The sequence below is a fragment of the Eucalyptus grandis genome, chromosome 8 (genome assembly GCF_016545825.1).
Source record: "Eucalyptus grandis isolate ANBG69807.140 chromosome 8, ASM1654582v1, whole genome shotgun sequence".
Lineage (NCBI taxonomy): Eukaryota > Viridiplantae > Streptophyta > Magnoliopsida > Myrtales > Myrtaceae > Eucalyptus > Eucalyptus grandis.
The window spans coordinates 47,229,225-47,254,322 of record NC_052619.1 but is presented as its reverse complement, the minus strand read 5'-3'; the positions used below and the strand labels follow the sequence as shown (position 1 = coordinate 47,254,322).

At 39.6% G+C, this 25,098-nt stretch overlaps 3 protein-coding genes and 1 non-coding gene across 5 annotated transcripts; 1 reads left to right on the top strand and 3 right to left on the bottom strand.

The window, feature by feature from the left end:
• Positions 1-665: 665 nt before the first annotated feature.
• On the bottom strand, positions 666-3,455 carry LOC104414788 (FCS-Like Zinc finger 8). Of its 2 annotated transcripts, none has more exons than XM_010025959.3 (3): positions 2,346-3,455; positions 1,401-2,249; positions 666-1,169 (listed from the first exon to the last, which is right to left on the bottom strand). In XM_010025959.3, the coding sequence occupies exons 2-3, from the start codon at positions 2,213-2,215 to the stop codon at positions 1,097-1,099; spliced, it is 888 nt and encodes a 295-aa protein (XP_010024261.1). In that variant the 5' UTR covers positions 2,216-2,249; positions 2,346-3,455; the 3' UTR covers positions 666-1,096. The 2 variants fall into 2 exon arrangements, with proteins under 2 accessions (XP_010024261.1, XP_010024262.1); XM_010025960.3 differs by having other exon boundaries at positions 1,401-2,229.
• Positions 3,456-13,006: 9,551 nt separating this feature from the next.
• Positions 13,007-13,733, bottom strand: LOC104414787 (uncharacterized N-acetyltransferase p20). Its single transcript, XM_010025958.3, has one exon. It carries the CDS (start codon positions 13,541-13,543, stop codon positions 13,019-13,021), a length of 525 nt encoding a protein of 174 aa, XP_010024260.2. The 5' UTR covers positions 13,544-13,733; the 3' UTR covers positions 13,007-13,018.
• A 2,196-nt stretch (positions 13,734-15,929) lies between these two features.
• On the bottom strand, positions 15,930-18,539 carry LOC104414783 (actin-85C). Its single transcript, XM_039299247.1, is given in 5 exon segments — positions 15,930-15,995; positions 17,001-17,479; positions 17,482-17,622; positions 17,948-18,338; positions 18,480-18,539. Coding segments are annotated over 5 exon segments (1,137 nt in total).
• A 5,176-nt stretch (positions 18,540-23,715) lies between these two features.
• On the top strand, positions 23,716-24,601 carry LOC104414784. Its single transcript, XR_005546018.1, has one exon. It is a non-coding gene; the product is annotated as an uncharacterized N-acetyltransferase p20 (transcript).
• The last annotated feature ends 497 nt before the right edge of the window (positions 24,602-25,098 follow it).

The following is a 25,098-nucleotide window of genomic DNA, read 5'->3' as shown; positions in this document are numbered from 1 at the left end:
CTTTTCGATAGAGAAAATGCTCGTGCATCGGACCGAACTCCACGTGGATTTAACCATAGCACGAGAATCCCTAGCCCCGCACTTCGTGAACACGAATGAGAAAACACTATCTCGGGGGAGGGCATCATTGTCATCAAACTTTAGAATTGCTCATGAAATATTTAATTCAACAGTGACTAAGTTGTCATCAACCACTACATATATTCTACTAATTCTTTCCCTTATTTCTTTACTAATTCTTTCTCTCCTAAACTCAGCCCTGAGATCATTGTGCCATGGAGTAGTGAGACAGAGCAGCAAAAGGGGGGCTGTCCAAAAAGCACAACAGGACACACAAAGAAGTGAGGAGAATCACTTCAATTTGATCATTGGTCCTATGTGCTTTGGTCCTACCCTCCCCCTCCCTCTCTCCCCACTTTTGCTTTTGCCAAACACTGGTCCTCTGTGCTTTGGTTTTTTCTATTATGACTCCTGTCAAGAAAAAGGGAGATAAGCACCCCCCATAATGCTAGCTTTTGGTCATACATCAGTGTCGTGACTATGATACCCACTTTCCAAGCCATGTACCACTGTTGACACAGCACCGAACAGCAAGATTTTGGCAAATAGCAAACTTACCTAATTATTACTACATCAAAATTTGATCCCAGAAAACTTGAGTCCCATCGGAAAAAACTGTGTTTTACTGTTGAAACAACGCCACACATCAAGATTTAGCAAATAGCAACTTCCCTAGTTACATCGCTCCATCAAAATTTGATCACAGAAAAAACTTAGTGAGTCCCATCGGAAAACTCTTGTGTTCTACTGTTGACACAACACCAAACAGCAAGATATAGCAAAATAGCAAACTCCCCTAATTATATCACTCCATCAAAATTTGATCACAGGAAACCTGAGTCCCATCAGAAGACTCTGTGCCTGAAAGGTAAAGTACTTGCCAAAGATCTGAACAAGGGAAGGCAAAATTTGACAGGGAACGGGTGGGGACTCTTCTTCCAAAGCTCTAAGACTTCAAAAAACTGAGCAAAGAAAAGGAGGAGGAGAAACAGCGGGTAGCTTGAAAACATGAGGAATCGCCTAGCCCAACGGAGACTTAAGTTTCCATGCCCTCTTCGAGCTCTATCTGCTGCGTTCTGCATTCGCCACTGCAGAACGCTTTCTCCCCCCTGAAATTACCAAAAGAATATAACCTTTAGTAGGTCGAAATGGAAACATGAGAAGCATATGAATTGAGCAGCTATGAACTGAAGACCAAGTGATGCGGATCAGTTCACAGCATAGTTCTAGAAACGAACTTCTACATATTTAGCAAATCTAAACCTTCAGTTTGCATGGAATTTGCATGACAACATGAGCATAGTGCTCTGCTTCAGAGATGGGGGAAATTTTCAACTGACCTGTAAATGTAAATGTCCTCTCCATCTCCAAGATTCTTCTTGCAAGTGTAACAGAAGCTAAGGAAACTCTCAGAAGGAAACCTACAATGGTCCCCCAGAAACAACCCATTGTCCTTCCCACAATCCGATTCTGATAACTGTATAGAACCACAGCAGCTCTCCAAAATGCAGTCGTCAAATATGTGTGTCGTCTTCGGGTTCGGCCCATGGGAGATCACGCAAGTGTAGTCCTCCGAGAGCTCCATCTCACTGGCTGAAATCGAACCAGCCAAAACAACCCCACCAGGAGGAGGGGGTCTAATTGCCGCCTCCTGCTTATTTGCTGCAGGAGAGTGACCCACGCTTGGGGACAAAAAGCCCAGTTGGGAGTTTCTTGTTTTGATGCCAAAATCGGTGGGGGCTTTTGGGAGTTGAATCTTGAGCTGAGAGCCAAACAGTACAGTCAAGTTCTCAGGTTTGCGTGAATCGAGTTTAGAGCAATTATCATCTCTGAGAGCATCCACAATGGCTAGGCCAATGCTCTTGGGTTCCGAGATTCTAGGAGAGTTAGCGTCTGAACAGAACGAGCTCTTCAAGTGGGAAAATGGCTTGGCGTCGAGTATCGAAGTCGGGCTCATGATGGACTCCATCTCACACTTGACGGTGATGTTGCTGGTGAATACTTTTGGATAGGGGAGGAAAGCCGGAGTCGGGCTTCCTCCTCTGCTTTTTCCCGTTGAAGAAGGAAGGCAGCCATAGTCAGCCATCAAAGCTTGCTTCGTTGCTGCCGTTGTTGATGGTGATGGTGCCGTGCGTCTCGATCTCTTCCTCAGCATAACTCTTTACCTCACTGCAAAAGAAGAAATATACCTAAAAGGCGAGTTATTTCCTCTTGCTTTAAATCAAGTTCAGGTCGTGACTGTGTAGAGAGAGAGAGAGAGAGAGAGAGAGAGAGAGAATAGAGACCTGAAAAGACTTGGTTTTTGGCCACGAACTTCCACAGGCATAGATTATTCCAACTGGGAAAGACCGGAATCATCTTTATGCTCCACTAGAAAGCAAAGAAAGAAAGTTCTGATTTTTTTCCTTCTTTTGGAAGAATTAGGTGCTAGAGAAAGGAGGAAACAATGGGTTGTGGTACGGTCAAAATCACCATTTTCTCAAGAACCCAGAATCCACAAGCAAAGCCCAGATAGGACTCCATGAAAACTGATGTATTCTCTCTCCCTCCCTCCCTCCCTCCCTCCCTCTCTCTCTCTCTCTCTCTCTATGGCCGCTAACTCTCAGTTGCCTCCGTATCTCTGCACAGTAAATAAGCCAAAGGGAAAGGAAAAGAAAACCCCGCAAAGAAGGCTATGATTTCCTCTCGGCGGTTTAGAGAGCCGACATGAAAAGGGACCCAACGGGCATGCATCAAGCAGCAACAGCAGCAGCAGAAGAATCTGGCCAAATTAATGACGAATAGCAGAAGAAGAAAAAAATAAGTCGAGAGAGAAGGGAAAAAGCTTGTACTTTCTTGGATCCTTTGAGGGGGGGGGGGCTACTAGCTTTCAATTCTAGCTCTTTTATCTTCTTCCCTATTTTGTCCACTTTTCAACTGCAATTTTACTCCCGTTTTACTCCAACGTCCTGAATTTAATTCGATCTCACGAATGCAGACAAAAGGGGCTCATGATACATCAGAGAGCCCCAGAAGAAACTGGCAGGGGACCCGAGAGGAGACGACGTGGCGGCATCAACCGAACATCGATCGAGAGCAAGGAAACAAAAGGGTTGCTGGAGGGACTACCGATCGTCGTAGTCGCTCTCTCTCTCCCTCTCTCCCTGATGAGGCCCTGCTCCTCGTTTCTTTACCCGCTTAAATGTTTCGTCGTCGGTCCTGGAGGAAGCAAGAGATCGAACCTAGCGGCTGCTGCTGCGCTTGCGAGAGAGAGAGAGAGCGTGTGCGTGTGTGGAGGTGACGGGTGATCTTCAAAGACGCGTGTGCATGGGAGCGAACTGGTGGTGGCGATGCATCGGCAGGAGTGGAGTTGAACTGCCGGTTCTCCCTCTCTCTCGCCTGGCTTTAAAACAACACAAAGTGGTGCGTGCCTTCCAAAATGTAATAATAATAATAGGCGAACTTTACCAGGATATTCCTTGTAATTCGAACAAATTCTCGAGGATTATCTTATGCAATTTCGCTACTAACAGCTCATCTTCTTAGTTTAATGAAAGATTATGATGCGATTTCACTTCGCCTAACGTTTCTAGTTAAGTGGGACCTAAGTAAATTTTTAAATTGGTTCACCCGACGGCATCTCTTAGATGTTAAACACCAAAAGAGTAAAGTCGAATATGGGACTTGAGAAATATACTATGCTAATGAGGGGAGCAGGGTGTGCTCGCACCCGACATGTTAAAATAAGGAACACAGCCCGGCAGCACGTCGCATTAGTGGACAGGTGCAAGTGGCCCTTGTTGGGGTTATTTCACTTTGCCTATCGTTTCCAATTAAGTAGACAGAAAAGCTAACTTGAAACATGGCCAATTATTACCAAACAACAAAGAAGGGAAGAAGAATAAGAAAGTCCCCAATTGGCGACAACAAAAGTCTATTTATGTTGCGAAAGATAGATTGTTTGAGATATATTTTCTTAAAAATAACTAATATCACTTGAAAATTCATCAATGAAAGATGTTTTCGTTGGCGACGACACTATATCTAAACATTTTTATGGATAGTGAAATCGTTCATTCATTTTTTTTAAGCGGCACATGCAATTACTTTTAGGAAAATGTTTTTCAAATAAGTTATTTTCCACTAAACAAATGCACGTTGAAAGGCTGTTTGTTTTATATTTTCGATGGTTCACATTTTTTGCCTTTAAATGATGAGAAAAAATACAAATGGCGAACAACAAGGAGGTATTTCCTTTAAAGAAATGGGATAGGTTTAGTTTATGTACAATTTATTTTAAAAAAGGTTAACACCATAAAAAAAAATTCAAAACTATGCCTATTGTGACATAAATATTCCGAACTTTTTTTTATGTCATTAAAAACACTAAGCTTGTCTATTGCAATACAAATACCAAGAAAAAGCTTTGTTGTCATAAAAAAAAACCTGAATTTATTAAAAAATATACCATGATGGAATTGAAATAGAGGGTATATATCACGTGTATAAATTTAGGTGTTTTTGTGACACCAAAAAAATTGGGGGTATTTGTGTCACAATTAGTAGATTTAGGGCTTTCGACAACACAAAAACAATTTAGAGCATTTATGTCACATTAATATAGCTTAGGATTTTTTTTTCTGGTGTTTACCCTCTTTAAAAAAGAAAATGAGACAAAACCGCACTGAGCAACTAAATATATAAATGTCACGTTATATGGCGATGCTATATTATCGACATGATATAACAAGCCAATAACTAATGTAGGCAAACTTCCTTCGATCATTTCCTTTCATGACAATTTTACTTCCACCATTTCTATTACCATTAACTATTCTTGCGAGATCATGTTTATTTTATTATACATTAATTTATCTGGTCCGTTACTAGAGTAAAGAATAACTTACACATTCATCATCGTATAGGAGGTGTTTATACTAAGAGATTGTCATGTCATCCGTCTAACGGTAAATATGTAATAAACTTTTAAAATGACTGTGTAGGTAGTAATTATTTTAAGCTTTTAAGTGGGTATCGACACAAGTGACTCGATGACGTCACATCACCATAATAACTCTGGCACTTAGATGTCAAAAAAATAATTTCGAGATGTGAATATGATCGCTTTCTCATCAATTTAATAAAAAAGAAAAGTTGGCAAGTGGCGGATTATTATAATCCTCTTTATTCCACAACAACACTCTTTATTATTATAATTATATCGGCCCCAATCAATGAAATTGCCATCAAGTTGATGACTGAGAAATTTAGAATACAAGTGCTAAGGTGGTTGATCTCTTCCCAAAACCTTAGTGTATAGTACTATTTTGGCTTATATGTAGTACATATTTCTATCTATAATGGTTGCGTAAGCCTCACAGGAAAAAAATAACTTAAAAAGTATTTTCTTAAATTTTTCATTTCTATCACTTATAAAAATAAAAAATTGAAAAATATTTTTGTCGTTAACGAGACTATTTAGATATAAATGACTGTAGATAACGAAAATATTGACTATTTAAGTGATATAAACAATCGTTTTCAAAAAAATATTTTTCAAATTAATTATTTTCCGTAAAATAAACAGAGCTCAATATGATTTCTCTTTCTCATTGCACATGCCATTGGTCCAAAAAAAAAAAGTGTGCACTATTTAATATAAAATTCCACGTGGACTTGGATATGTTTCCTTACATTCTTCCCATTTCTTCCTTAATCTATAAAGTTGATGGGAAAAACTTAATCTAGGTCCAACCATAATATCTTACTCGTGTTTATTTATTTTATATTTATCCTTCATTGCAAGAGAAATGAATTCATATCTTTCTATATGTTGGTCAGAACAAGATGAGTGCAGATAAGTTCGCATCGAAGGAGGAGTCAAAAGTCTTCAGATCGTGGGTGGCGAGTGAACCCCATTGGCTTGCCTCATCTGGGATCCATTTTCCTTGAATGATGTGCCATTTATTAATATAAAAAAGACCCAATATTGTCAATAAATTTTTATTTTTTTGGTAAGGCCAATATTGTCAATAATTTATATATCCATTTGATTAAAATGTGTACGTTCGTCATAGAAAATGTAGCTCGGTGGTGTCCAAGAAATGTGCGAGTACGTACAAATCGTCGATATGGGCCTTAGCTGGAGTAGTTCGTATCGGTAGGAATAATGTACTCTTTTCAGGTGGTTTTCATTGTCACATGACATCAAAAGTGTGTGATTATGGACAAGATAGTGAAGGAAAGGAACATCGTTCCATTATAATTGAATGGATCCATTGTCTTACTATTCGTGCGACATTTCATAGGTTCAGCGTTTTACAGTTCATTTGTAATGAAGAATATATAATTTTATGCTCTTTGAAGTTTTGAAAAATTTATGTTGTACCCTTTGGAGGTGCGTACTCCATAGAATGTGCAGCAACACTGAGGATGCAAAATGCATATTATCTTCGGTAAAAATCCAAGAGTGTGAAAGTGCTAAGATCATGAAAATTAGCAATATAATATATAAGAAGTAAAATAAGAGGACGTAAAATGAGCATAAAGAGAAAGTTAATTGATCGAGACCGACGCACACCCTTGAATACAATTATGTATATTCGCATCAAAAGTAGTGCAAATGTGAGCGTGCGAGAGAAAAGCCATCGTAAAGTGCTATTTCCACTGTTTCCGTGCATTAACACGGGGCTCTCAGGTTGTGGTACGCGCATGTAGCATGATTCTATAATTTTACTCCAATCGTGGGTGCGAAATTGGGTAAAAGGAAATCGTGAATCAACCATGTTTGTGAATTTTTAGGGTTTGTGCCAAATTGGCTCGTGAAGAATTTACTCTGAGGTTGACAAGGGCACACAATTAATTAATGAACGAGAAGTCTTATGTGCGCACTTCGCTCATGTTGAGTGCACATACATCTCTCTGTGGAATGATTGGAGTGAGAAGAAATAATGGATGATATCTTTATTGATCTATAATCTCCACGGTTTGAGTTTTTAAATGAAGGTGTGAAAATGTCAATAGGTTTAAATTCTAGACTATCTTATAAGTCTCTACATTATAAATACATTTGGCTGCTTTTGCACTTCTCCCATCATAATCTAAAGATGGTTGACGTGACCTAAGTTCTAATGATAAAAGTAGACAAAATTAAACTCAGATGGAGTCAAAATAATCAAAGATGGTGTCATTATGTCGACATACTATTATTTAAAGTCTAACCTGACCAGCCCGGGGTTACCATAAATGGGCCATTGAGAAATTACATTGTTCATGTGACCACTCAAATCATGAGATGGATTGACTGTCGTACTAGTCTTTATATGGAGGGAAAACGGTCCAATTAATTCTAAACCCGTTATACATATATCGATTTAGTTTTAAATCTTTACGCGAAATTTCAATGTATTCATTCCGACTAATTTTGACAGCAAATTACTTATATGACGATGTGTCACGTAGAATGGCCAGTGATGACTCAATTGCCACGTTAGCGATTTTTGACGAAAATTGATTGGAATTAGAATTTCTTACAAATGTTCAAAACAAAATTGACAAAATTTAAAAATTTAAAATTGAATTGGCTTCTACAGGATAGGTTTATGACTAATTTGGCAATTTTTTCCTTCAAGTGGATTATACCTTGTAAGCTTGGCAAAATATTTTTCGAAACATTAGTGTTGTTTAATTTAAAATCCATTGCCGGATAAGGAGTTTGCTCGACTCTCAATCGTAACCAAGGGGGCTGGCAACAAGGGCATAGCAGTTGACCACCAAATTTCACAAGAGGAACTCATTATAATCATTCAATTAGGCAAGGCATACAATTTGTTGGTGTCGCTTTCACTCCTCGTCATCACTAACGTGGACAAATTTATCAGACGATAACAACCCATTTGAAAGGGAAAAAAAAAGACAAGACCATTGAAACCGCACCTATACATGATTGGACTGGATATTAAATACCACCGTGTACACCAATCTTTGGAAAGATTTCACTTCCCTTCAACTTTGGACTTTATAAATATTATAATTTTGCATGTCATCCCCCCATTGCATTTTCCTTCTTTATATATAATATATTATCTATTGGAATTGAGAGCAGAAAGGACATAAAATACAAAATAAAGAAAATGGTGCACTTTATTTTCCGAAAGACATGCGCAGTTAATGCTAATGGAAAAAAAGTTAATGGGGTTAACTAATATAAGAATTTCTGACAAAAAAAAAACAACTAAATATAATAAATCGAGGGGTTAAATGCAATTCTTAAAACTTCAGGGTTTAATGTACACCAACTTTGAAGTTGAGGGGGGTAAAACAAAAATTTTACTGTTTTTTCTTCTTTTAAGTTGGGTTTTTTTAGAGGTGATTAGTTTTAAGATGTTAAGTTTCAGAGCTGGAAATTGAAACCTACCCTATTATAACTGTTCCAGATTTTGGGGAAGAGGAAAAATTGGTGAGGGGTCCCGAGGAAGAATAAAGGATGAAGGAGTTTAAATGCTAGAATTTAGAGGAAAAAGAAATTAGGATTTGGACTTTGTAGTTTAGAAAATCGGTTCCAAAACGTGTTCCAAAATGGGGCATATAGTCCAATTCTCAGATGGGTATTCACTCAGAATATGTTTTCGAACCAGTTCCAAAAATTTGGAACCTATTTCCTAGAATCGGTTTTGGACCTGTTTTTCAAACCGTCTAATGTGATTTTCGGGTAAAACTGGTTTGATTGCACATCCCTATTTTTTTGCATGTCCGATTTCAATCGGTTGTGGGAGGCTTTCTGCCTTAACTTTCAACACGTTAATTCGTGACCTCCTGCTGGTGAGTCTGACGAGGACCCATGACATTCTTCCATCTAAGATTGTTCAAATGTCATTTACAAAATAACGTGTGTATATATATAATTGTCGTAGACTTTTTTTTTTTTTGGTTAGAATTTCGTAGACTTAGTTTATTCAAATAATGAAATACAAGATTTAAATGCTGCTATCAAATTCCACAAGCATTGCAAACTCAATTTTCAGAATATTAAATGAAAACATAAAAATATTACCCATATCACTTTGGATAATTAGTCATGAAAAATATTTTTATTATCAAAAATAGTTTATATTTAAATATTTTTGTAAATGATGAAAAATTTTACCGTTCATTTTTGTAAACGATGTAAACCGTCATTTTTAAGAAATCCTCTTTTTATAAATTCTTCATTTTTTGCGAAATAAAAAGAGCCAATTAATTAAGAATCCTCGAAACATAGACATTGGGATCCACATAAGACTGTGGCATCATCTTGACTTGGTTCGATGAGCCACATGGCAACATCGGCGTAGCTAAAGGCACGTTTAGTAACAATTTTATTCCGAGAAACAATTTCTTTATTAAAAATGATTTTTTTATTCTATTATAGAGAACAATTTCTGAGCAAAAAAACACATTTGGTAACTCCACAATTTTTTTATTCTTGGGACATAAATACATTTGGTAGGATTATTAATTTTTTTTGTTTCTTTTAATTTTTAATACTTTTATTATATTTTTTTAATTTTCTCTTCTCCTTCCTTCTTCTTGGTGGCGGTGGCCGGCGACCGGTTGGGCGAGGTCCGGCGAGCTCGCTGGAGCCTTGCTAGGCTAAGGAGATGTTCGGCGAGCTTGCCGGAGGCTTGCCTAACCACGGCGAGCCTCAACCTCACCCAAGCGGCACGAGGTCGGCCTCGCCCTAGCCTGGCGAGGCCAAACCTCACACTGGTTGGGGAGGTTGAGCCTCGTTGCCCTTGGCGATGCTCCGGCAAGATTGCCAGCCATAGCCAAGGCCGATGACTGGCCACAAGGAAGAAAAAGTAAAGGAAAGAGAAAAAAAGAGAGAGAGAGAGAGAAGAAGAGAGGAGAAGAAAAAAATTAGATTTTAAGAATTGTTTTTAGGAATAAGAAGTTACTTTTTTTTTTTTTTTATTGATTACTTTCCAAATCTATTCCCAGAAATTAAAAAAAAAAAAGATTTTTGTTCCCGGAAACAAAAATTTCACCAAATAGATTTTTATTAGTTTTTTTGTTTTTGTTTTTGTGAATAAAAAAACAGAATCAGTTGTTTTCGAGAGTGAAAACAAATAGACCCTAAGTTTTCGTTAATCTTGGAACCATCTTTTGCAATCTGATAGCTAGTGAGAAAATTCGTGCCCTCTCAAATGCCCTTCTCTTCTTTGATCAGATCTTTCCTAAACGATATCAAGCGAGATAATGATCGTGGAAGAGCACCGCCTGAAAAATTAGACTTTTGAGAGTTCAAATATCGAATTGACAGAAAACACATTTTTTCTCCCTCCTTCTCTTTCTTTTATATAGTTCGAGTGTTCGACTTTCAATTGGTAATCACTCAGTTTCACATTGGGCGAAGCATTACTCCAATCCCACATAATCACTGAAGCACGCCGGTCAGTGCTTTTAGTAAAGATCGCTCCAAAAGATGTCCAAATATGTTGACACTCGAAATTAGATTTCGATTGGAGTACAAGAGCACGCGTTGGTCGGTCGGTCGAGCAATTCTATAGGTTCGAACGAAAAAGGCGATGGTAAATGTACTTGAGACAGAGAGAAGAATAATAGTGAGAGACAAGGGTACCTCTCATGATAGCTACTTGAGAGGAACATGACATTAAAAAGTCTAAAGCTTCCTCAAATTGCAGCTATATAGATGGCAACGCTAGCGCTGTGCAACAAGCCTTTCTAGACGACCGTTGAAAGAAGGGGCAATCAAGTACATTTCATGATTGGAAAAATCAAGTTGTAGGACATAATGAGCACCCAAAAGAGAGTACATTTCATGATTCAAGTTAGAGGACATAATGACCACCCAAAAGAAAAACTGAGGACCCAATTGCAAAAATTGCTTAAATTAGAGGAATACATATAGCATTTATTCCTTGTAAGTTTAATTTATATTAGCATTAATGCGCACCTGTTGGTGTGCGCAAGAGAGAGAATGCTGGTTTGCGGGAGAGAAAATAACGGGGAAATGAGATGAGTGGCTATTGAGAGGGAAGAAAAAGAGACAGTGATGGAAGAAGGTTTCAGTGACCACCTTTAATTACATACCTTGATCATCCTCATCCACTTCTTTATTCAACAACGATAATGGCGATTTTTGTATTTTAAATATGTTAGTACAGTTTACTATTTGATAAATTTTTATTAAAGAAATCAAATGAAAATAATATAAAAAAAGCTAAAAATAAAATAAATAATAAATAATAAATAAATTAAGGCCCAAAGGACGATTCGAGCCCAACCTGGGTGCGAACCCATAGCCCGACTAGCCCAAGATGGGCGAGTCACCTTGATCATCCTCAACTTCTTTATTCAACGATAATGCATCAAAGTAGGCCCGGAAGGACGATTCGGCCAATCCAACACCCCAAGATGGGCGAATCTAAGAGCGATTAACCAACACTTAATCACAAAGATCAACCCACACAGTGTTTGTTTCCAATTTTTGGGATTGAGAACATGATAGGTCCAGATTCAGGATTAATTTGGGATCAACAGATTATTTTTTATTTCATTTTTTATATTCCTTAAAAGAACAAAAATACTATTTTAAATAATGTATCCATCAACAATGCAACATGGAGCAACCAAATTATAAATACCAATAAGGTAACGACATAAATTCACACTTGTTAAAAGCAACAAAATCATAATAGTGAACATGTGAGGTGAGGGAACAAAGGCGGCGGCAAGATGAGTAAATAGAGGTGAGCGAGGTCAAGGCGGGCAAGAAAGGTTGAGACTAGTGAAGAGGTTTTTTTTTTTTTTTTTTTTTTTTTTTTTTTTTGGGGATGGCTTGGTTTTTTTTTTTCTATTTTATAATTTGCACGACAAATTCAAAGAGAATAAAAGAGGAGATGCTAAAATTTAGAGTAGACAAAATGTACTATGTATATTATATATATTATATACATTATATACATTATATACATTATATACAGGATTGGTGTGGTAGACCAATCATAAATTTCCATGATTGAGAACCAATTCGCACAATATAAAATCTAGAGGTCTCATAACTAAGGATCAACCTAGTCTTTTGAGATTTAAACTGGGACTAGCTAGGTTGGGCCAGTCTAGGGTCGGTCTATGATTGATCTTGGACCAATACTCACCCCTATCCTATTTAGGCCCGTTGCCTAGTTCTTTTTGCTAAATTAAGCATCGAAGAATCCACCTAAGGTGAAATCTAGGGGCCCTAGCGTGCGACGTGCAGGTCCGACATCTAGCATGTGGCTCAGGATCGGCCCACCCGCTTCGGCCTAGTGTTAAGGGCCGTTGGATTCGCATGTCCTCTCAGAACGACATGGAGCAGAAACGTTATCTAAGCCACGTCACGATTATTTCTTTAGGCAGCGCACTCCGCCTAAGACCCAATGAACTGGTCGTGGAACGTCTGGTGGAAATCTAACAACAGTTCCTTTTTCGAGCATTGAATGAGTCATGCTTGAGGTTCCAGTTACTTCAACTCGTTCAGATTGCCAGTCTAGTTCCATACAATTGAGTTTTGTTTACATATTTGTATGTATGCATATGCAAACGGTGACTACTCGGCATAAGATCAAACATGTCTCGATCTTCCATCATACAAGGCAAAGACCCTGTCATTGGTTTCGAAATTCCGTCGTTCGAGAGACGTGAATTTGAACAGGGCACTTGGATTCAAGTTTGTGACTGGAATTCTCGTGTATAGTCGAAAACACACTATCTCGTCGAGGTTGAACTCGACAGATCAGCTTGGCTGAGTTTGAACAGAGCATGAACATGCATGATGGGAATCGAGTTGAACTTGAGTTGAACATGCATCGTTCGAATTTGGAATGATCAAACAAATGGTTGGAGAGATTGATCAAAAGTTCAATGGGTAATCATCTCCATATCAAAGCTTCATAAATGGCTGCTTCTTCAGCTCCTCTCTCTCTCTCTCTTTCTGTGATCAACCCAAAATCTCATCCGTGGACAACAAGCTGTAGACGTACATGTCCCTGACCTCGCCTTTGCAAATCCCATACTTCCTCAGCAGCCCTTCCTTCACAAACCCAACCTTCTCCAGAACCCTCTGCGACCCTTTATTCTCCACTTCCACAAACGCCTCCAGCCTCACCAGATCGGGCATTTCGTCGAAGACGCGGCGGGCGGCCATCCTCAGCGCTGCCGTCGCAAACCCCCGCCCCCAGAACTCGGCCCCCACGGCGTAACTGACGTGGGCGCGGCACCGCTCGTCGCCGGACCCAGGCCTGACGGAGACGTACCCGATCGAGTGGCCACCGAGGCAGATGGAGCGGCGACACGGGTGGGGGATGGCGACGTTCCGGAGGTAAGACTCAGCAGCCTCCAGGGAGGTGATGGAGTCCCAGCGGAGGTAGCGGGTGACCCTGTCGTCGCCAGCCCACAAGAGGAAGTCGCTGGCGTCGGAGAGTTCGAACGGTCGGAGAGTGATTGCGGAGGGCGAGGGATCCATGCAAAACGGGAGAGGGGAAGGTAAAACTCGGAGTTCGGAAGGAAGGTGGGCTGGCCGGAGAGGTGTCCGAAGTCGCCGGCCGCGGGACGCAAGGAAACATAAACAGTCGCCACGGACGAAAATGCACAGGAGCTTGAATGGCCTGGATGGCTGAATTTTCTAATGGTCTAACGATAGAGAGAGGCTGCTATTCATGTTGCTCTCAACATGATGCGTCGCTGGATCTGTATCTTCCATGTATCTTCCGTTAGCCGCCGCCGCCGCCGTCCATGCCACATCGCTGCCGTATACTCTATTCCTTGCTCGCCACTCAAAAGTCGCCATCTCTGGTCGCCGGCCCCCGACGAACCCATTGATTTCATCTTCGGATGTTAACACCGTAAGTTAGATAAGAACGAAAATGCGCGTGAGTTTGAATGGTCTAGATGGCTGACTTTATGTTTGCCCTCGACATGTGTTGATCTCTCTCAAAGTAATGGTGATTGCTTCCAACCTGGTCGAGTCTCACCTAGGAATCAAGAACCAGACTAAGAGAATTGATTCTTAATTTTTAGGACTGAAAATTAGATCAAAAAGGATTAATTCTAGTTAATGGGACTAGAATCGGACCGAACTAAATGGTACCGGTCACTTAGCAAGAAAATTAAAAATTTAGAACAAAAAGAGTCGATTCAATCCTATTTTGAAGTAGAGAAAGGTTAGTGGGGTCCACGGAGGAGACACAGAAATCTGACAAAAATTAAGCGGTGGGACCAAGACGAAGAAAAGTGGGAATGATTAAATACATTGACATGTACAATCAATGACACTTTCATAATTTTTAAAGTAAATTGTTTCAATTGAGTGACATTGAAACTGTGCTGCTGCCAATTACATTCTTTATTGCAAAAAATTAAAAATTAAAAAATTAAATTATGTTAGAGATATTCTTATGTGAAGTAAAAGAGCGTGCGTGAAATGATACCATGAACTTCCTATTTTCCTATTTATTTTCCTATTTTATAAGGCATATTTCAATTTATTATAAAAGAAGAATCATAAGTTGATTACATTATGGAATTATCATGAAAAAGGTGTAAGTATTAAGAAGGAAAATCGATCTTGGATAAAATTTTCTCATCAACTATATAAAATAATAATTACAAATGCATAATATAGCTTTTTTGTTAGGGATAATACCACAAAAAATATCAAATCTCAAACTAATTTCGTGGTAAAAAAATTCATAAATTGGTACATCTCTGATAAATTTATCATTAGTTAACTTCTGTTTAAATCTTATTAAATTGCTGACGTGAAATTACACATGGCAAGTGAATTGGCTGACATGGATCTTATGTGAAAATTCAACATATTGATAGAAATAATGTTGTAGAGATTCAATCTCGTTCGATGGATCAGTCTTACAAGGAAGAGAAGATCTTGTAAAGAGTCATGAAACTTTGGCCATTTTAGGGCGAGCATTCAAACCGTTGGCAACATATCTCCTCGTAAGCTTCATCATGGAACAAGCCAAGTCCATAGAATGCTCATTCTTAAGCGAAGATTCTATCAAACCTGGCACATTCTCCCTCACCATATCTCCATCGAGCATCCTCTTGATGGGTAGCAACTCTTCTCTATTCTTACCTTCTCCAACAGCTTCCAGCTTTCCCACGTTTTGGAAATATGCTCAAATGCCTAATTTTACCCCAATTTTGCCCTAACATTTTGGTGCTTTGATAGAGATAGAAGGGGTATATTTGATTTTGTCCTAATTCCTAATTCTTAATATCAATTCATTTTCTTTAGATTTGTCTTCCCCACAACATTGTTCAAAGAGCAATATGTTAAATTTTCGTGTCAGATCCACGTCAGGCTAGTTGCTTGCCATGTGTGTTTCGTGGTAGCCATTTTATAGGGGTATTTGACAAAGGTTACGAAGGATAAATCTATCATAAGTGTATTTTTAGTGGCAATATTCCTTTTGTTATTGAAAGCAAAAATGAAACCAAATGTTCAAAATTTAGACTTTAAGAACCTAAATAAGAGGAAGTGTATACTGATTGTATTTCTTTTTTGGGCTCTTCTCTAGGGATTAGACTTTAGTATCATCTCCATAATGACTATAATATGTAATTTGCTCATCCGTTCAACTTGAGGTCGCATTGAGAAAACTTCCACAATCTATCGATTTTTTTTATTTTAAAGGCAAGGAGATCTTTCATGATCTCTGAAAGAGAAACGAGAGACTGGAGAGGAGTAATCGCAAAATACAACACTATATATCAAAACAACATCCCATAAGGACGAACCAAAAGCAAAATGAGCAAATGATAACGCCCCGCGTCATGATCCGACGATGCAAAACCCCATAGTTACTTCATAAACTTGCAACCCTAGAAATCTAGAAGCACTTTCTGTGAACGATGGACGCACCAGACTCGTCGTACTCTGCCTTTGTTATCCACATCTGCATCCAAATAATTTCAAAACCCTCAGAACGAAACTAGAGTACTACAATCCTGCTACTCTCAAGCGCCCATTCTGGCTTCAACTCAGGAATAGGTACAACGAAAAAGATCAAGTCCACCAAGGAAACGGCGATAATGCTGCCTATCATCCTAATGTGTTATGATAAGCTACCTCGCTATATGCAATGCTATTTCTTGTGTAATTAGTAGACTTTTCTTTTATGTCCCAACTATCGTGCGGATCACGGCCTAATAAAGACACAACAACGGGGTGACATGACGGTGACGACGATAATAGAGAGAAGTTGCATAGCCTTCAAAACAACTAAGACTTGAGAGCTTGACATTTTTCGATACCTTTTTGAATCCGTCTAGGCAATGTTATTTCATGAGTAATTAGTACTTTTCTTTTATGTCCGAACTGTTGTGCAAATAATAGCCTAGTAAAGACACAATGACAGGGTGACATGATGGTGACGACAAGACTAGTGAGAAGTTGCATGGCTTTCGAAACAACAAAGACTTGAGCCAGCATTTTTTGGTATCTTTTTGAATTCGTCGAGGCCATGTTATTTCATGAGTAATTAGTGGACTTTTCTTTTATGTCCAAACTATTGTGCGGATCACGGATTCGTAAAGATACAACAACAGGGTGACATGACTGCGACAACAAGAATAAAAAGAAGTTGCATAGCTTTCGAAACAACTAAGTCTTGAGCCGACAGTTTTCGGTACCTTTTTGAATCAGTCTAGGCAATGTTATTTCATAAGTAATTACTAGATTTTTTTTTTTTTTTTATGTCCGAGGCATTGTGCGGATCACGGCCTAGTAAAGACACAACGACGGGGTGACACGACGGTAACGACAAGAATAGAGAGAAGTTGCATAGCTTTTGAAACAGCTAAAACTTGAACGATGGAGTGACACGACGGTGATGACGAGAGTAGAGAGAAGTTGCATAGCCTCCGAAACAACAAAGACTTGAGCCGACATTTTTCCGTACCTTTTCATTTCTGCCGAGGGAGCAAAGCACGGATTCTCCGGCCCAAGCGCTGAACCTTCTTTCCGGAGGATCCGCCACCTTAAATTTGATTGTCGGAGGGATAAGTTTGGCCATCTCCTTACGCATGCGTTCGGCCATTCCACGAAGCATGGTCGATCCGCCGCTAAGCACAATGCTCCCGTACAGGTTTCTCCTGAGGACGATGTCACACTTCTGGATCGAGTCGTATATGGTCTTGTGAATCCCGGGTTCGTCCATCCCGATGAGCGACGGCTGGAACAGGACTTCGGCGCATTGAAAGAGCTCTTCTCCGATGGTCACGACCTTTCCATCGGGCAACTCGTAGCTTTTCTCGATTGCCGAGCTCCTGCGGGCAGTTCTGAGCTCCTCGTCGTAGTCGAGGGCCACGTATGCGAGCTTCTCCTTCAGGACGCGAACAATTTCACGTTCTGCCGTAGTAGTGAGTGAATATCCTCTTCCCTCAAGAGTGTCATCAGATAATCCGTCGTGTTATGCCCGGCGAGGTCGACACGGCGGACTGCGTGAGGCAGTGCGTAGCCTTCATAGATGGGGACGGCGTGGCTAACTCCATCGCCAGAGTCCAACACGTCCAACACGATACCTGGATAAAAACAGATAATTCCCTCATTAAGAGCCAAGTAGCTATAAATAAAGCAAGTCTAAAAGTAAAGCACTTTAATGATGCCCCAATACAAACATGTCTCGTCCTTTCTGGTGGGAGCATGCACATTTTCACTTACAATTTTAAGTCAATAAGTTATGAACCAACTAGAATATATTAACTGTTATACATCATATCATTCTCCGATGTTGAAGCATCCTACCACTTTCAACAATGAAAATACAAAACATCGCTCTTCAAATCCTATCTCAATATCAGTATTCTTTCTGGAATGTAAATGTTCTTGCAATTAATCACCACGAACCTGTAGCACGACCGGAGGCATGAAGGGAGAGGACGGCTTGTATGGCCACGTACAATGCGGGGACGTTGAAGGTTTCGAACATGATCTGCGTCATCTTCTCCCTATTGGATCTCGGGTTGAGAGGTGGTTCGGTCAGGAGCACCGGCTGTTCTTCGGGAGCGACACGGAGCTCATTGTAGAAGGTGTGATGCCATATCTTTTCCATATCGTTCCAGTCCACGACTACTCCGTGTTTGATAGGGTACTTCAAGGTGAGAACGCCCCTTTTAGACATGGCCTCGTCCCCTACATAGGCATCTTACCCCGTACCGACCATGACACCGGGGTATCTTGGACGACCGACGACACTCGGGAAGTTTGCTGTTGGACAAATACCTCTGGCAATTCCAGCCTAAACAATACGACCCACAACATGCGAGGCACGAAATCGTGGAACGCCACTCGAGTGAGTTAATTCGGTCGGAACTAAAGAACAAAAACGTAATACAATCATGTAATTTCCAATCAAAGCTATGGCCAGGATGATGCACACCTTAACCATCCCAGTTCCATTGTCGATAACGACAGGCTGCGCATCCTCGTCGACTGTCATTGTCTCCCTCTGCTCGAACTTCCAACTGGGATGCTCGTTCGTACGTAGTATTCACCGATCCAACTCGTGTCGAAGTGCGAGGATGGCGATCTTGGGAGCGACGTGCCCCTTCTTTTTATCTTAACGTTCTCAAAACGCCCTCTGCTCTTTGCCTTTGATCGATCCCTTGTTCGTCAACGGCTTTTTGTTCTTGTTTCTTTCACTCCCTCCTGCTCATCTCAAAGGCCACATGCTCCACGGTTCCTAATAATGGCTCGAGTATAATATTATCTAACAATTCATCATCAGTATATTTTCATGGGATATTATTCGATCTGATAATATATGAACCTTATTATATATGTAATTCCTCGTACTGGATTGTTTCCCAATCTTATAGAAAAAGAAATTTCGTTGACTATCTATCGTAATCCACGGCACCGCCAAGAAAAAAAAAAGACTCGACGGCCTCACCAATGAACGCACCAACGTCAACAGCAGGGTCAGAGAAAAAAAAGACTCAACGGTCTTTTTATTTTGTAATTCGACTTGTTAGACATGTTCCTACCAAAATTTTGGTAATAAAAACATAAGCAAGGCGACAAGATCCATATTTCACTAACAAAAAAAAAAGAAAAAAGAAAAGCGGTCTCTTGCCAACCGAAAAATTCAATAAGATTTGTATGGTCATGAGTGTTTTAATTATGGGTTAAGGGCTCGAGCATAACCAACATAACTCTTTGATTCATGTCCTTCTAGTTTTCTGTAGTAACTTTCTTTGTCTTCAAGAAGATGTGTCTCTCTAATTCATAAGTAGTCATGCTCGAGGTGTGCCAATTCAAGAAAAAGTTTGATTGAATCCTGTTTGCATAGTGATACGAGTGATGGTTCAAGGTGTTGTAATTTAGGAGGTATCGATTCGTAAATTTGCAAAGCACTATTGGCAAGAATTCTATTACAATTTTATAGCAATTTGGTAAGTCTATTTTGGTTTGTAATTCAATCATCTTTACTCTTTAAGAAAATTCATTCAATATATTTATGGACTTAGTTATTATTAAATTTGTTATCACTTTCTCGAAGTTATTATGCATACAACAATAATTATTAAGTATCCAATAATGTCCATGATGTTTCTAGAGACATTACTATGGTTGATTCAACCGCTACTGTTGGAGAGGTTCAGACTTGGGGCTTGGTTTTATGATAGCAAATGCCATGCACTTTCAAGTCGAGAACATTTGTGTATGAGTACAAGTCACATGGCTGATATGCATGAGACTACTTTTCAAAATAGTACAGGCCAAATGTTATATGGTTTTGTTTCTCGAGGCATGGTTCAATGGACTTTGCCTTCCTTAATGTTACCACCTCTAGTTACATCGAATGAAAAATTGGAGAGATTTACTAGTGTGGGCTTTAAGTAGTGGTAGTAGAAGATTTTCCTCAATTTAACTACATAAAATCTAGTCCAATACTTATCAGAGGTGTACCATGTAATTAGTCCATATGAGCAAACTGTCATGATGCTTGGGGCATTGGAGGCTTGGAAGCACGACCATTCTTATACCTAAATTATATCCTTAACTGTTTAGTAGATTCCCTATATGATGTTTATTGTAACATTGGAACTACCAAATAGTTATGGGAGTCCTTAGAAAATAAATACAAGACAAAGGATGTGGGCAATAAGAAATTTGTGGTTGCCAAATTTCTGAACTTCAAGATGGTGGATTCTAAAACCTTGATGAGTTAGGTTTAGCAATTGCAAATAATTCTAAATGACATTTTTGTTGAGGGAATGTCATTAAGTGAATCATTCCAAGTGGCAAATATCATTGGGAAGTTGCATTCGGGCTGCTCAAACTTTAAAAGTTGTTTGAAGCACAAATGAAAAGAAATGAACCTTGAAGATCTTAGTCTATGCCTGTGAGGGAGGCAATTATAACTGCAAACCATATTCTTAATAAGGTAGAAGTAGGGATGTCAACGGTTCGGTTTGGTTCGATTCGGTTTTTTTGAAAAACTGCACCAAACCGAACAATTAGGAAAAACTTCTGAACTGAACCGAATATGAACCGAACTCAATTCGGTTCGCCTTTGATTTTTCGGTTTTTGGTTTTCAGCTTTCAGTTTTCAATTTTTGCATTTGTCTTTTTTTTTTTTTGTATATATTTTTTGTTTTCAAGAAATAAGCTCTTATTGGTTGTTGGTTCGATTCGGTTCGGTTAATCGATAAAAACCAAACCGATAAAACAAAATTCGGTTTTTTATGAGAACCGAACCGAATGAAAACCGAATTTTTCGGTTTGGTTTGGTTCAGCTTTTGACACCCTAGGTAGAAGATGGGTTAGACTTCATATGAGCTATATAATGGAATGTTATTATCATACAAATTTTTGAAGGAGGGGGGGGGGTAGTCAATGTGGCGATTCCTCCTCCTAAACAAACTTAGTCGGGACTTAAAATAATGGTTCATATATTCATCAATTATGCTCAAATAGGTAGCGCATACATATTTTTAGTTCACAAATCTGAAAATGTGTAAATCGATGTCAATACTATCCTAGATTCAAGGGATGCTAAATTTTTTGTGGATGCATATCCTAGGGAAAAAGATGGGAATGAACCTTTTTAGAAGAGATTTTGAAAAATAGAATTTGAGAATGATTAAGTTGAGGCCGAAGAAGTTGAACTTTGAAGGAGCAATGGAGCTCATGATAACTATTCTATTTTTCTACTTATATTTTTTTTTTCTGTTTCTTGAAACAAGTTTGGAATATAAATTCATTTGGTAATGTAATTTCATTTTTCTATTTTTAGAATAGATTTTTGCTTTAGAAATAGATTTGGACAAGAAATTAGAAGTTGATTTTTTTTAAACTATTCTATACCTTGAATAAAATTGAGAAATATAAACTCCTTTTATCATTCATTCTCGTCATTACTCGCGCCCACCTGCCGCCTATCACTATGCTAGATTTTCAAAAGCAAGTATGAATCCCAATAGGTTGAAGGCTGAAAGAATGAACGCAACCAAGAACCAATTTTGAATCGGAAAGACTTTATGTGAGGTTTATTGTTTGGGCTTATATGAATAACTAGCGGTTCAAGGCTTAATTCATTGACTAGTTAAGTAAGTCTGACAGGTTTTCATTAAAGAAGGTTCAAAGCAAAAACTATTTATCATAATACAGTGTACTTAGAATTCTTCAAATTCAAATATATATTTGTTAATTCATTACTTAAGTTTGACAGGCTTTCATTAAAAAAGGTTCAGAGCGAAAACTACCTATCATGATACAATGTACTTCCACTGGCACACTTAGAATTCTTCAAGTTAAAAAAAAAAAAGTTTTTAATTATTAATGTGGGGGAAATGTCGTAATTATAAGTTTATGGTGTAACAAGTGCGAATATAACCAACATGACTCGTCAGTTCATATCCTTTTAGTTTTCTATAGTAGTTTTCTTTGTCTTTAAAAAGACATGTTTCTTTAGTTCATAAGTAGTAACGCATGAGACGTGTCCAGTTGGGGAAAAAGTTTGATTAAGTTATGTTTGCGTAGTGCTAATACAAATAGAATTGAAGTGCCATATCTTGGGAGAAATAGCACCTTAAGGAGATTTGATTATCCGTAACTCACCTCCCGACTAACTCCATTACAATTTTATAGCAATTTTGAAAATCTATTTTTGGTTGTAATTTGGCTGTCTTTACTCGTTAAGAAAATTCATTCAATATATTTTTTGTATCCGTCATTATTAAATTTGTTATTGCTTTCTCAAAATTATTATTTAAGTTTAATTTTACTGGTTACAACAAACGGTATTGCATTATGCATACAATAGCGAGAACTTCTAGCGGCCAACGAAAGGTGGGAGGCCAGACCGGAGTGCGGCCAACGAGGGTTTTTCAAAGATGGATGTCTAGCAACCAAAATCGTTTGATGGCTAGAAGCCTAAAGTTCACTGCCAGAAGAATTGAATCGAAGTTGGTTGTTAAAAGGGATGAAGGATATAATTATTCGAAAGTACTTTTAACGATGAACTCATATTCGGATGCAAGAAATAAAAATTCTTGCGACCAAATTCTAGGGTAGGGTTTGCAAGAAGTGTATCTCTCGTGGCCAAATTATGGACTTGCTGAATCTGATGACCAAGTACGTTGGATGTCTCAAAGGAAGAAGGGAAGATGGTGATGGTGATGGTGATGAAGAATTTGGCCGCAGCGTCATACTTCTGGCGACCAATCTCAACTATAACCCTTGCCGGACTTTTTTAGAACAAAAAATAAAGGAACATAAATAAAGAAAGTAAAAGAACAAAGAAGAATAAAATGAAAAATTATTAAAAAAAATTGAAAATTTCTATGTCAACGTTGACTATCTTATACAACACTACTAACGTCCATGTAAACGATATCTAACCAAAATTAGTTATAAGAATTGAATTGGTAAATCATTTAAAGGATTATGACTTAATTGGGTGTTTTCGTCATGGCCAGATTGGTCCAGTCGCTGCCAAGGCACCTTTGCATGGTCTTCATTCAAATTTCATTTCTCGCACTGTTTTTTGACTCATGGTTCTGCTTCTCTATTTAATTCCAACACTCTCATTGATTGATTTTGATTGGATATCATCAATTTGCATACCATACGATAATTTCGCCACTCCTCAAAAGTGTCAGGATCATAAAAAATTTAAGTGTAAAAATTTGCAATTTTAAGAACAATGCCGTGAGTCCATCGGGGGAAGGAATAACTCAAGTAATAATCATGATCCTTAAGGTTGAGTTTTAGTACTAATCAACACGTACGTGCATTATTCTTGCATGCATCCCAATGAAATGAACACAATATAGACAAGCCGTCGGACCACGTGGATCCCGAGTTTCTGTCGCATCGAATCTCGGAGTTTAACACGTGCAAGTGAATGCAAGAGCAAGACTTGCTAATCACGCAGGGATATATGATCTAATTCCCATTTTTCTTTTTCTTTTTGCCTCCCTTCTTGGCGGCTGGCGAATTGGTGGGGCCCATCCAATAGCCGCCGCGCGAGTCTGTGCCACGTCACCGCCTCGTACGCGACTCCTTGCGCTCCACTCAAAACGTCGCCATCAATGGTCATCAATGGCCAGCCCATGCGGACCCATCGATTGCATCTACTTTGACCTTCGTTTCGCTACTTCTTCGCAACTGCTCCAATGGAGGAGCATCGTCGCCGTCGGTCTTGACGAAATCTGATATATATAAGAACGCCCTTCCTCTCGTCTTCTCTCCAAGAAGTTCATCATCGTCTCGTCAACGACATCGACGCCCGTTCTTCGCACTCGAGATCTTCCGATGGAGGTGCACGACCGACAAATCGCCCCCGCCCAGGGCGGAAGCAGCGGCGGCGTGATCTCCCTCCGTCCTCTGCAGCTCTCTGATGTGGATGACTTCATGGTGTGGGCCACCGACCCGGACGTCGCCCGCTTCTGCCGGTGGGAGCCCTACACGAGCCGCGACGACGCCCTGGCCTACATCGCCGGCACCGTGCTCCCCCACCCTTACCACCGAGCCATCTGCCTCGACGGCAGGCCGGTCGGGGTCGTCGCGGTGGAGCGGAACGAGGTCGCGAGCGACGCCTGCCGGGGGAGCTGGGCTACGTGCTGGGCTCGGGCTACTGGGGGAGGGGGATCATGACGGAGGCGGTGAGGCTGGCGGTGGCGGAGGTGTTCGGCGGGGCGAGGCCGGAGCTGGAGAGGGTGGAGGCGGTGGTGGACGTGGAGAACAAGGCGTCGCAGAAGGTGCTGGAGAAGGCTGGGTTCAGGAGGGAGGGGGTGATGAAGAAGTATTTCGTGCTCAAGGGGAAGACCAGGGATGCCGTCATGTTCAGCCGTCTCGCCACTGATGACGACTCTTGATATATTCAGCAATCAGCTTGAACGTTGCTCCCATTTGTAGTGCAGAATTCGACTTTACTTTTAGAATTGTTGTGTTTGCCTCGAAAACATCGTACGTAATTGTAAATCTAGTGTCGTGCACTTTTGAGTTTGTAATAAATTGTGGAATTGGATGAATTGTACTTGAAATTTGGCAGCTTGGTTCTTCTAACTTTATCTAACCTAAACATCTAGCGCACGGTCATCGATTGTGTCAAAAGTTTGATTTCGACAACACCATCGGGATATATGACATCTCCACGGGATAATCCCGCCGGCGAATTTTGTTTCTTTTGTCATGTGGAGCCCACTATTGGGTAACTTTAAAAACTTCCTCGTCATGTCTCCCAGTTTAATCTAAAAAATTACGTGGAACGTGACAAGAAAACTAAATCGTCATCCTTTCCCAACCATCATTGGATTTCTTAAGTTTAATTTGGACAGTCAACTGCAAATGTAATTGAGAGAGGGGACAATGCTTTTTGTCTCGTCATCCCCAACGTCCAATTTAATGGATTTTCACGCCGCCCTTGACCGTCGATTTCTCTTGAACTATCGCATCTCCATGGTCCAATTATGCCTATGAGTAGGGCCTTTTTCTTATCTTCCTCAACTTCCTGAAGTAACATTTGGTTCCAGACTCATGCTAGACAG